The sequence below is a fragment of the Magnolia sinica genome, chromosome 2 (assembly GCF_029962835.1).
Source record: "Magnolia sinica isolate HGM2019 chromosome 2, MsV1, whole genome shotgun sequence".
In the NCBI taxonomy this organism is placed as follows: Eukaryota; Viridiplantae; Streptophyta; class Magnoliopsida; order Magnoliales; family Magnoliaceae; genus Magnolia; species Magnolia sinica.
The window spans coordinates 29,424,409-29,437,414 of record NC_080574.1 but is presented as its reverse complement, the minus strand read 5'-3'; the positions used below and the strand labels follow the sequence as shown (position 1 = coordinate 29,437,414).

Below are 13,006 nucleotides of genomic sequence, written 5' to 3'. Positions count from 1 at the left end.
TGCTGCTTGCTGTCTCTCATCACCTACCTGTTTTAGCCAGTTATTTATTTTGGCACTGTTTTTCTATTTCTATGGACTGCTGGCCTTCTCCTATCCATATACCAGATTTTCTTTTCCTTTGATACCTTAAGCTGGAACATTATTGGGATCCTAGTGATGCTTGCCTCACGGGCTACTTCTTCAGGGACCCTTGTGCACACTTTCAGTATTGATGGAGCTTTTCTCTTGCTAACTTCTGGTAGCATTTCTGTATAGTTTCTGCTCTAAATTTTTGGGGGAGTTTTTTTTCTGCTGTAAATTTTTGAGGGAGTTTGTTTTTTCTTTCATTTGTATAATTTTTGTGCCTTTTTGGCACTTCTTCTCTTAATAAAATTTCTGTTTATCTTTTAAAAAAGGAAAAAAATAAATAAATCTGGCAGCATTTGCTTCTCTAGGATTTCTCTGTCTGCTGCAATTTTCGGTAAGAAGTGCTTAAGAGGCTGTTTGTCTTTTGTAATCATATGGATGGGTCAGTGGGTTTCTGCAATTTGCTCTGACTCTGTACCTTTCCATATGCCCTTCATTGCATTTGGTGAAACGTGGGTTGATTTAGCTCTCATGCCTCAATTGCCCTCTTCAGTACCCAAACCCTTCTGAGCTGGACCCAAATATGACCCAAAGTGAATGTCCGAAGACACAATGGGTGTCCGAACCTGACCCCAAGCATGTCTGGGTATGGTTACACCAGGACTGGACCTGAACATGACCTGTCGACAGCCTTACTGGCACCTGTAAATCCAGTTCTGCCTAGGTTCACATTTAGGGAAAAAATTAACTTGATTTCCATTACATAATCAAGAAGAGCTGCTTGTTGATTGTTATGGATCAATTCATGATCTCCATATGGAGAATCCCAAATGTAGCTGTATTAGGACATGTTTATGTTTTTTTTTTTTGCAAGCTCTTAGTGAATTGATTACTTGTCCCAAGCACTTCTCTAGCTCATCCAATAAAGAAAAGATCTTATCATCTCATTGTCTCCTTTTACTTACTCATTTCGCTACGAGAATCCCTTCTTTTCTCTATTTGAAAAAGGGAAAAACTGTATGGTGACCTTATTTTTATAGTTATTTTACTCATAACTACACATGATAATATGCTATTCAACTCGAGACTTCTGAAAATTTTATCCAAATGACTTTTGACCCAGAGTCAAAAGGACTTTACAAGGTGACAAAAACAGTCTTGCTTTTCTCATGGTTCTATGTACATGGGGTCTTGCATCACCTGACATTGAAGGTGAACTAAACTTTTGTAAAAATTCAAACTTAGAGATCAATGTGTATTTTATCTCCTTTAGTCTCATAGCTCTAATTCACGAAGCACATGAATCATTTCCCTCTGATTGGGTATTATAAGATGGATTTAATGCTTCTGTCAAAAATATGTATCGACTGTCGAGGCGTCAGTAAGGTATTTGGTAATTGGTACATTACTTAATGATCTCGGTTTGGTTAATACTTGATAGTTTGGTATTCATGTTTGGGGAACTCTTCTGCATGAATAAGTATGTATCCACAAGCAATTGTATTAGCTTCAACATATACACTAATTACTTTGATTTAGGGAACCTATATACTTTATTTCTCTTCCATATTTTTGAATTTTGCCTTCCAAAAAGATTTTCAACTACAATTTATGATGAAGGGTGGGATTGTAAATGCATCTCTTGTTCTGAAATGTTTCCTATGCAGGCTTTATGATGCTCGTGTTCCTGGCTTACAGAAATTGCTGCACAGAGAAGCTTTCTTTCCTTGTGACAAGTTCTTAAATACTGAAAGTCTTGAAACTTTAGTCAGCTTGGGACTTAGGCAAACCTTGGGCTTTGCTGGTTTGCTTGATGCTGCCCGGTCAGTTTCAATGTTGCATGATTCAGGGAATGTTGAAGCTTTTGATTATGGAAGGAGGCTACTTGCTTGCTTAGATGCTCTAGGGTCTCAGCTTTCCAGAAGAGATGGAGAAGAAAATTTCAGTGATCTCAGTAATTCTATTTTATATCCCAAGAATGGTAATTCAAGTGAAGATGCAGAATTTATATACTCTAAAAAGACAGATGAAGAGAACTACTGCCACTGGGATCAGGAGTTGCAATCATGTTTAGGCAATTTGATGCATGATGAACCGGACGAAGAATTTTGGTCAGAAATGAGAACCATTAGTTGGTGCCCTGTTTGTGTTGAGTCACCACTAAATGGACTTCCGTGGGTTGTTTCCAAACACCAAGTAGCATCTCCAAGCATTGTGAGACCTAAGTCACAGATGTGGATGGTGTCATCAACAATGAGGATACTTGATGGTGAATGCTGCTCGCAGTACCTACAAAGTAAGCTTGGCTGGATGGATCAACCTGATATCTATGTTCTTTCTGCTCAATTAGTTGAGCTGTCCAAGTCCTACTGCCAGCTTAAGTTACAGTCTGAACAGGAGCCTCTTCCTGATGCTGCATTGCAGAGGGAAATCCCATCTCTTTACTCAAAATTGCAGGAATTTGTCGGTACTGATGAATTCATGATTTTGAAATCTGCTGTGGATGGCATTCCATGGGTTTGGATTGGTGACAATTTTGTGTCACCAAAGGCACTTGCATTTGACTCACCTGTGAAATTTCATCCATACTTGTATGTTGTACCATCCGAGTTGGTGGAATTCAGGGTTTTACTTTCGGGACTAGGTGTGCGACTAACCTTCGATATTGCGGATTATTTGCACGTGCTGCAACACTTGCAACATGACCTGAAAGGCTCACCATTATCACCGGAGCAGTTGAGTTTTGTTCATCGTGTCCTCGAAGCTGTTGTGGACTGTTCTGCAGACAACCAAGCATCCGATACATTTATGAGTTCAGTAATACTTCCTGATTCTTCTGGAGTTCTGATGCACTCAATGGATCTAGTGTACAATGATGCACCGTGGATGGAGAAGAATAGTCTTTCTGCAAAACATTTTGTACATCCAAGTATTAGCAATGATCTGGCAAACAAACTGGGGGTACAGTCACTTCGCTGCCTGTCTTTAGTTGATGATGAGCTGACAAAAGACTTGCCATGCATGGATCATGGTAAAATAAATGAATTGCTGGCGTTATATGGAAACAATGATTTTTTGTTGTTTGACCTGCTAGAGTTGGCAGACTGCTGCAAGGCAAAGAAGGTGCACCTGATATTTGATAAGCGAGAACATCCACGCCAATCTTTGCTCCAACACAATCTAGGTAACCTATATTCAGTTTTTATAAGACCCGAATGGAGACTTGAACTTCATCACACCTGTGAGGTCTTGTCAATTTGCAATTTTGGTTGAGCTTATATTGTGCTCCATTCTATTTGAGTTCCATTTCCCATATTTAATCTTGGGTACAATCCTTTATTTTTATTTTTATTTTGTGTGTGTGTGTGTGTGTGTGTGTGTGTGTGTGTGTGTGTGTGTGTGTGTTGTAATTTGTACAGGTGAATTTCAAGGGCCTGCTCTGACAGTTGTCCTAGAAGGGGCTACTTTGAACAGGGAAGAAATATGCAGTCTCCAGCTTCTTCCACCATGGAAGCTTCGTGGCACTACTCTTAACTATGGTTTAGGACTTCTTAGCTGTTATTTTGTATCCGATCTCCCTTCAGTTGTTTCAAGTGGCTACTTTTACATTTTTGACCCTCTTGGTTTGGCTCTTGCTGCACCTTCGAGCCATGCTCCCTCTGCAAAAGTGTTCTCTTTGATAGGTATGCTATTTAGTCTATTCATCACGCATCTTTTCTACATTTTTTGATGGCATGTTCACAAACTTGCATTTTTAATGTATTAACAAATATATAATGTTATTGTTTATATGCTGTGGATTGTATAATTGCATCTGTACATCAGGAACTGTATGTTAAAACTCATTGTCATCATTAGTTCACACAAGTTCAGTATTTCATGAACTGATTGTGCTTATCTTGCCAAGTTGGTTATCTAGCACAATGGATGCATCACAGAGCTCATTTGACAGACTAAGTGCATTGATTAATTTTAGTTAGTAGTAGGTTGTGATGCGATATATGCATATTGATGCTGCACAGTGGTGAATTTAGGCTCCAAATTAAAAAATTCAAGTTGAATTATATGTACCCAACTGGAGATTGAAGAATCCTTTACAACTCAAAAGAAAGCAAGAACCAAGGAAAGCAGGAAATAGAGAAGAATAGATAAGAGAAACTAGATCTTGGTGTCTGTCAACAGCCAGAATAGATAAGAAATGCAAGTGGGAACGATTGCAGAAAGCGTGCGATGAACTTATGGGCTCTAGAAGGTCAATTGGCGGGTCATTCGGCCTGTTTAGTGTGCCCTGCACATTTGAGTTGTGCTTAGGGAATTTTAAGAGATAGGGATCATATGTGTTTTTGTTTGTAGCTTGATTCTTTGGAGTCTTTATATGGTAAAGATTCCGAGGGATTTTATTAGGGGCCCTGTAGACACTCCACCTAACAAAAGATTCATCAAAATCATTTAGTCGGACTGGATCAGGAGGGCCGACTCCTCAACACCTACTTCAAAAGGGATCATGACCATTATGGTCAGACCATAGCCTAAGCCAGATTTTAAGCCAAAAAGACACTCAAATTTTAGCTTGAAATGCAATAAGAGGGCGGGTGGAAACTCAATTTACGCTAGCTAATTTTCACTAGTCAATCAGGCTAGGGACCCAACATCTAGTGGAAATTGAATTTCCGCTAGACAATTTGTCTGGAATCTCAAGCATCCAGTGAAAATCAAAATTTGACTTGACTATCTGTCCAAATTAGCCTGCCATCAAAATATGGTGGAAATTGGATTTCCACCAGATATGCTGACCCAACGTAGGCACTATTCCCCCTTCCAACTCTTGTCTGAAAACAATCATAGCTTTTTTAGCGAAATTCTCCAATGCTCTCAGAACACTGTAAGTTATAGTGCTCCTAGTTGCATCGGTCCACTTGAACAGTTCAATCGATCAATCTGAATTGTCTATTAAGTCCATAACACATTTCATGGACTACCTTGCAAAAATCATACTGATTGGATGATCTAATTCACCCTTGATTTTGCCTATATACTTTAACGATCCTTTTTCCAAGCATGGATGGAATGGCTACATTGTCTAACAAAAGTGATTCTTTAGAGAATCATAAGCAATCATGATGGGCCCTAACAAAGATGGATCGAATTATTGATTGGACCTATTTTGTGGAAACCATCTTGACCTTCCATATTAATAGTCATTGAGCATGGTTTATATTTGTTGGGTTGGTGTAATGTTTGCAAGGTAGCCTATGAAATGTTTGTTGGACACAATGACCAGTTTGGATAAATGGATTGGACTAAGTGTCCCAATGCAACTAGGAGCACTATAAGGGGGCATTTGGATCGTAAGCTACTTTAGATAAGCTACTTATTCCAGAAGTAGCTTATGTTGGTTTCTACTTAGTCAGTAGATAAGTATGTTTGGTAAACAGCATACTTATCAGCCAAAATGTAGGAAAGCATGTTTGGTTTCGAATATCATAAGTATTTATCCCTCATGTTTGTTTGGTCCTACTCGCATCCACTGCCCCATGTGGGACCAACCTCCGATGTGGATCGTTCATTGTGTGGACCCCACCTTTGATGTGGGTCGTCCATCATGCGTGGCCCACCTTGGATGTGGGCCATTCATTATTAGGGGCTGACCATTATGTGCACCGTCCATTATGCAGGGCCCACCTTTGATGTTGGTCATCCATCATGTGGGGCCCACCATCGATGTTACTGTCCATCATATGGGGCCCACCTTCAATATCCATCGCCCATCATGTGGAGCCCACCTCTAAGTGGACCGTCCATCATGTAGGGCCACCCTGGATATAGGTCACTCATCATTAGGACCGACCTTTGATGTGGACCGTCCATCATGTGGGGCCCACCATTATTAATTGCTCATCATGTGGAGCCACCTTTGATGTGGACTGTCCATCATGTGGGCTCCACCTTCAATGTGGGTTGCTCATCATGCGAGGCTCACCTTGGATGTGGGCCATTCATCATTAGGGGTTGACCTTTGATGTGGACCGTCCATCATGTGGGGCTCAGCTTCAATGTCCATTGCCCATCATGTGGAGCCCACCTTTGATGTGGACCGTCCATCATACCAGCCTACTTTGGATTTGGGCTATTTATTATGGGTCAACCTTTGATGTGGACCATCCATTATGTGGGCCCATGTTAATATTGGGCCATCCATCATGCGGGGCCCACCTTTGATGTGGATTGTCCATCATGTGGGCCCACCTTCGATGTGGAGCATCCTTCGTGTGGGGCCTAATTTGAGAGGCAGAGAGAGAGAGAGAGAGAGAGAGAGAGAGAGAGAGAGAGAGGAGCAATTCTTGCTTTTTAATTTCTGTTTTTTTTTTTTTTTAAATGCCATGTCTCTCATACCAAACCTTCACCCTTGAAAGACTTCAAAACTACTAAAAAGCCTCTGCTAAGGTCCTATAGGGCTATGTCAAGTGGCCCTAGTACTAAGGACCGTATGAGGATATGCCATGTGTCTTTGCCCTCAAGCTTCCCCACTATCTACCAAAGAGCTGTCCAAACCTCTATAAATAAAGCCCCTTTGCCTCCAAGCAAAGGGTCTTGTAAAGGGCCTTTGGATTCTCAAGCTCTCCTTATGCCTCTTTTTAGTCCTCTTTCTCCGCCTTCTTCCTAGTCCCCCTAACTTCTAGAGAACACCTTAGGGAACTCATCCCCTTATAGGCTTACTTTGTGAAGGAGAAGAAGAGGAACACAACACACTAAGAAAAGAGAGGTGTCAATGACTTAAGACCCCCCTAAGCTTCTTAGAATCTTAGTGCAATTGACAAGGGTGTGCTCCCAGACCTCTTGGGTCTTGAGTTGTGGCTCTCCGACCATTGCAATTGGCTGGCAAGGGTGTGCACCCAAACCTCTTGTGTCTTGGGTTTTGGCTCCCAAACCATTACTCGTAGGAAGATTAGAGAGTTCTTCTTCCTTCTCGATCTCTAGGACCAATGCCCTTGTTGGAATACGGGACACACTAGATGGAGTTTTCATTCATTCGCATCGCTACATTCCATTTCTCACACCCCCATTTGCACTTGTTTTCTTTGGCTTTGTATTTATTTATTTATTAATTTATTATAGATCTTGGTAGTTTGGATTTTTTCCTTCAGCTCTAATCCTAAAACAAGCGTTACAACCTCGTATTGTGTAACGGGTCCCACCATTATCGTTACATAATAACTGCTACATAACCGTTTTTGAATAGTTCGAACCAATATTTTTTGTATCATTATTTTGTAATGTATCGCACCCTTAGGATACATATACATATTGGTTGTCTCATGGGATATATTGGTTGTATTGCATAATGTATTGTTGTTATTAAGAAACATGGGGAAACATTAAGAAATTGGATGAATTTTTCAATAAAACTTTAGGGATTGTTAAAAAAGAAATCAATACATAGAAATTAAAACGTCACAAAAAATAAGTGCACATAATAGGTTTCCTTTGTATGAGTTCCTATTTTGTGTGCCATCTAACTGAACTGATGCAAGTATATTCAAAGTCTATTCATGTAAGTTATAAATGGAAGAAGATATGAATGAAAACACAAGTAGCACATTCAAAAGCAAAAGAAGTGGAAAATTAGAAACATACCAGCGAATAATGTGTGGTTGTGGCTGAGACCCACATAGAGCTGCACGGTTGCTCAAAATCATCATCTCCATCTATACGGGGCTACGCATAGTATTGCTTCTCCACAAACCAACAATACTATGCCCAGGTCATAATAGAATGATACCAGTGAAGATACTCTCTAATATAACGTTGGTACTCATCCCCTCTAATTTGAGAAAATTTGGAAAAATTTCAAAATTTCTCTAATTTGCTGCAAATCGGTCTTCCCCTGAATCTCAAAATTAGAGTGTATGTGATGATGATTTCATCAAACACTCCTAAATACTATGAAATGGGGGCCAATTAACGGTTGATCAAAGTGAAATTGTGACAAAAATATTTTTTAACATTTTAATGAATTTTTAATTTAAAAAATCCTCAAATTACCAACAATCACTAGATTTTTGTTATATGCATATTTGATATTGTGTTTGGACACAAATTGCAACCGATTTGTGAAAAATTGGAAAATTTTGATTTTTTCCAAATTTTCCCAACTCGGCCCATCTCCTCCAAATCTCAATATCGAAGCTCCAAATTAATGATTTTTCATGCAAAACATGAAGAATCATGTATTTGTACCCTTTGACACTGATTTAACATGATTTACAACAGAAAAATTGAAAATCGAAGATGCTCACTAGATCAAATAGGTGGGATATATCGACATTGTTGTATGTTTTGTATCGCACAAGTGGGATACAAGATATATCGTGGGATATATCAGCCGATATTGTCGATACTGAAAACAATGGTTTTAACTAAGGGAGGGAGGTTGAAGGGTTTATGTGGTGTAATATATTGTAGAAATGTCCTTGAAACCCTAAATGGGTTGGGCCTATGGGCTATCATACATGGGATGAGCCCAACTCGATTAATAAATGGGTATGAATTTTAGTCGTAGACCTGGCCAACTGGCCCTTAGGCTTGATACTCCATCCCAAGATCGGTCCAAAGTGGGTTGGAGCCCATAGCCCGATAGGCTAGTTTGACCCATTAATAGCTCTACTCCCCATCCTCTTCTTGATCACTTGTCACTCATATTGTCGAGACCCAGAGCTTGTCCTCCACCCTCCCCAAAATCCTCTTCATCCTAGTCGACATCAAGAAAAGTGTGAGGAAAAAATAGGTTCTCCTAAAACACGGGTTTATGGGCCGTAATCAATAATGGCCCAACTCGATCAATAATGGTCCAACCCATTGATAACTCTAATCCTGACCCTATCATTGTGGTCTTGGAAGTATTTGAATTCGTGTTCCTTCCTCCACCTTAATAGTTGGGCTTTAACCACCCTTCCTGACTGAGAACTTGATTCTCCATCCTACGATCTGCATCTTCTAAGATGTGTCCTTACCCAATTTCATGAAAGTTATGCACCCATACATAACTCTATTGAATCTGATGTTGGATGGATCTTTTTTCTTCTGATTTTTGCCTTGATGTACTTGATGTCCTCATAGTACTACGACTTAGGGTCGATTATAGTGAGTTCTTCGATGTAAGCACCAAATGCTCTCATCACTTTTAGAGTTTAGACGTCAAGTGGGAGAAGCTAGATTTGGAACTGCTCGACCAATCCACGTAGTGACTACACTCATCTAGTCAGTTGACTGACCGATCTATTGCAGGAAAATTTACTTTCATATAAAAGACCGTCGACGTTTAAGTTTTGCTGAAGAGAGGGCCACCTTTTTTATTGGTTGATTGTCTTGATAACGTGGTCCTGCTCCAACAAGCCACTCCTCTAAGCAGCCAATCTCTCACCACCTAGATGAAAACTTCAATAATGCCACTATATATCACTCAATGGCCCTCCAATGGTTTTGCACAATGTTTGGTAAGACCTCTCCCCCTGACAACCATTTACAATTGAGCTTGGATGATGCCTCCTTTGCTTCATCAATTGATCCCATTCTCATGATACCCTTATAATTGCTGATCGATGAACTTAAAGGATGACAATTTCCATTACTCTCCTATACCTCCCAAAAACCCAGTGGAAATTCGCGTATGGCCATTCTTCTTGGAAGCCCTTGACAAATACTGTAGGCATGGCCCTTGTTTGAGATTTGGGATTTGATGTCTTTCACACCTTTTGATGAGGACATCCAAGCACCAGTTAGAGTATACCAAAGAAGGAGGAGAGCTATTATTTCTTTATGACTAGGTGATGCATACATGGGGTCCCGTGGACCCAATTCAAGTGCCTAGCCTGTTGAAGACCCCACATGCATGATTATGCTTCTTTGAAGACCTCACATTGGGAAGATGCATGTGGGATACTTCAATGGACCATTCCAACTGTTGGATCATTGCCATTGGACATCTTGATCATGGGCCACGAAATAGTTTAGTTTATTTATTTGTTTTATATTTTTGTTATATTTTGGTTTAGCTTATATTTTTGCTCAGTTTAGGGAGTTAGGAACAAATTTTATTTTATTGAGCATCTTTATGTGAAACTTCTTATCTGAGAGCGTCTTTTTGTAAAAAGTCTTTTCTGAGATTATAAATTCTTCGACGTCCGCACCCTGGCCCATGATTGAATATATGAAAAAAGTTTTTCTTCTTCTTTGCTTTGAGATGAAGCAAATCTCCTGTGGTTGGAGTGATTTGGTGTGATGCCATGGAGTGAATCCAAGTTATTATTCTCTTTCTTTCTCTTCCATCAAGAGGTAATTTTTTCTCTTTCTCTTTCTTTCTAGTTCTCTTTTCTTATTTCTCCAATAACAAACCATCTCCATCTCCATCCTTCTTCTTCCTTTTGCCAATCCTTACACTGGCAACCTAACCCGTCCCAAACTCCCCCTAACCGTACACTTGTATGGCCATACTTGGCCATTGCCACTTGTCCGTACAACCGTACGGATAAACTTGTAGATCTGCCCTTATGGTCAGCATCTCCCTCCCTTTCATCCTTTGTTTTCCCCAGTTCAAACCCTAATCCCCAAATCCTAACCCTAGTTTCCTAAAACCCTAACCCTAAAATCCCAAGTCTTAAAACTTAACTCTCAAAACCGTAATTCCCCATAACCCTACTTCCAAACCCTAATTTCCAAAATTCAATTTCCAGACCCTAAAGTCCTAATCCTAACCCACCTAAACCCTCACAAACCAAGGGAACCCATTTGAATTGAGAACAACCCCTATGCTTAGATGGAAGTCCTACCTTCCATAGATCCTGATTATTTGGTATTTTATTGGATCTACATTGCGGGACCGTCGTATGGCTTGAATTCGAACATGTTCCATAGCTGAAATAAAATAAAATAAAATAAAAATATGTGTTAGGTTAGCTTTATTTTGTGCTTTAAATTGTTCTAGTTAATCCGTTGATGATCTCATTGCATTATTCTAGGCTAGATCATCCGTCCCACATCACCTTTGTTCTGTTTCCAGTTCATAACTAATGTCTAATCACCCATTGGTGTGCTAGTGGCCGCGATGGAATCAAAGGAACGGCATTTGTGCAAACTATATAACTAAGGTTTACTTGAGCTCTAAATCTGGTAAAGCGAGCTTTGTGTTCATAGGTGGAATTTTTGCATGCCTCATAGATGTTAACACCTGAAGTGAGTTGAGATGGTATCACATTACATGAAAATGATATAAGATTCTCAGTGTTGTTTCATTACTTTTTTCCTGATGACTCAAAACACGACCCCATCAGTAAGAAATGACAGGATCCATGAAGAATGACAGGATACATGAAGCACCGCCCTCATGGATATTTATTTATTTATTTATTTTTTAAAGTAATGGGAATATATTGAAAGAAAGGAAAAAGATACAAATGGGGTTGCTGAGATAGCCAAAAAAAAAAAAAAGGGAAACAGAAAAGAAAGAAAAAACTAAAGACCTGGAAAGAGAAAATCAAAGCTAGCTAGGAGAGGCACATTCGCAGCCCAATCAATAAGAAACTTTTTCGCTTTCGAACCAATAGACTGAGCAGAACCGTGAGTGTTGTTAAAGCATCTATCATTTCTTTCCTTCCAGACAGCCCACCAGATGGCCACAATGACCATTTTCCAAACCTTGGACTTCACCTTACCCAGCTGGAAACCATGCCAATAAGCGAGAAGAGAAGAAGCAGAGGAAGGGATACAGCCAGCAACTCTGAAACGAGAGATGAAGTCCTGATGAATCTGAGAGACGAGCGGACAGTGCATGAGAAGATGATTGACTGATTTGCCACTGTTCATGCAACACAGACTGATGTTGGGGAGCTGCATACCTCTCTTGATGAGGTTATCCACAGTTAGAATCCGATTTCTAGAAGCCAACCAGGCAAAGCATATATATTTTGGACGAATGGGGTATTTCCAGATGAAACGGGAGGTGATCACGACAGGCCGGTGGGATTGGATGAGGTTGGAATACAGGGATTTGACGGAGAAGATGGATGATTTGTCTAAGGACCATATAATCTTGTCACCTTCAGAGGTAGAGGGATTCGCCCTGGAGAGGAGGGACAAAAGATCTGCATAATGAATCACCTCCCAGTCACGAAGATTTCTGCGGCATCGGATGTCCCAAACAGTAGCAGAATCCGATATGGAGAAGAAACAGTCGATATGTCTATTTTGATGAACAGCCAAGCGATAAATTGAAGGGAAAGAGTCCCGCAAACAACTGTCCCCAATCCAATGATCCTCCCAGAACCGAATCGACGAGCCGTTTCCCAGCTGAAAAGAGATATTATTGGTAACCGCTTGTTTGTAGCGCATTATGCCTCTCCATATGGAAGAGGCTTTGTAGATTGTGGAGTCCCTTGTCCACCAGCCGCCCGGGACAGATCCATATTTCCCTTTAATGATAATATTCCACAAAGCTTCCGGTTCTGTACCAAGTCTCCAAGTCCACTTCCCAATCAGGGCTTTATTCATGATTTTCAAATTAGTTACGCTAGCACCCCCACTTCTGAAATGGCTGCAAACATCTTTCCATTCCAAAAGATGAAATTTTTTGTGGTTTTCCTTGCCACTCCACAAGAAGTCTCTTCTTAAGTTGTCGATCCTACGCATCACCCGAGGCGGGCAAATGAAAAGGGGGAAGAAGTAGATAGGAATATTAGACATAGCGGCCTTGATGAGCGTTAGCCTTCCCCCCATGGATAGGTATCTGCACTTCCAGCGCGCCCTCATGGATATGAGTGGGTAGAATCTTAGAAGAGACAGCACCAAAGCATCATGATTTTTTTTTTTGGCAACAGTCCTTTTTTCCATTACCGATTCACTAAAGAATCATTACAACGCAGCTATACATTCGGGATCCCCAGGAAGA

The 13,006-nt window shown here is 40.3% G+C and overlaps 1 protein-coding gene across 4 annotated transcripts in view; it reads left to right on the top strand.

Moving 5' to 3' along the window:
* The window catches only part of LOC131236843 (uncharacterized), a 68,112-nt gene that overhangs the window by 31,518 nt on the left and 23,588 nt on the right, over positions 1-13,006 (top strand). For all 4 annotated transcript variants that reach the window (XM_058234319.1, XM_058234320.1, XM_058234323.1 and 1 more), the window contains exons 4-5: positions 1,734-3,250; positions 3,486-3,749. In XM_058234319.1, the coding sequence (XP_058090302.1) occupies positions 1,734-3,250; positions 3,486-3,749 (1,781 nt within the window). The remainder of the gene's footprint in view (positions 1-1,733; positions 3,251-3,485; positions 3,750-13,006) is intronic.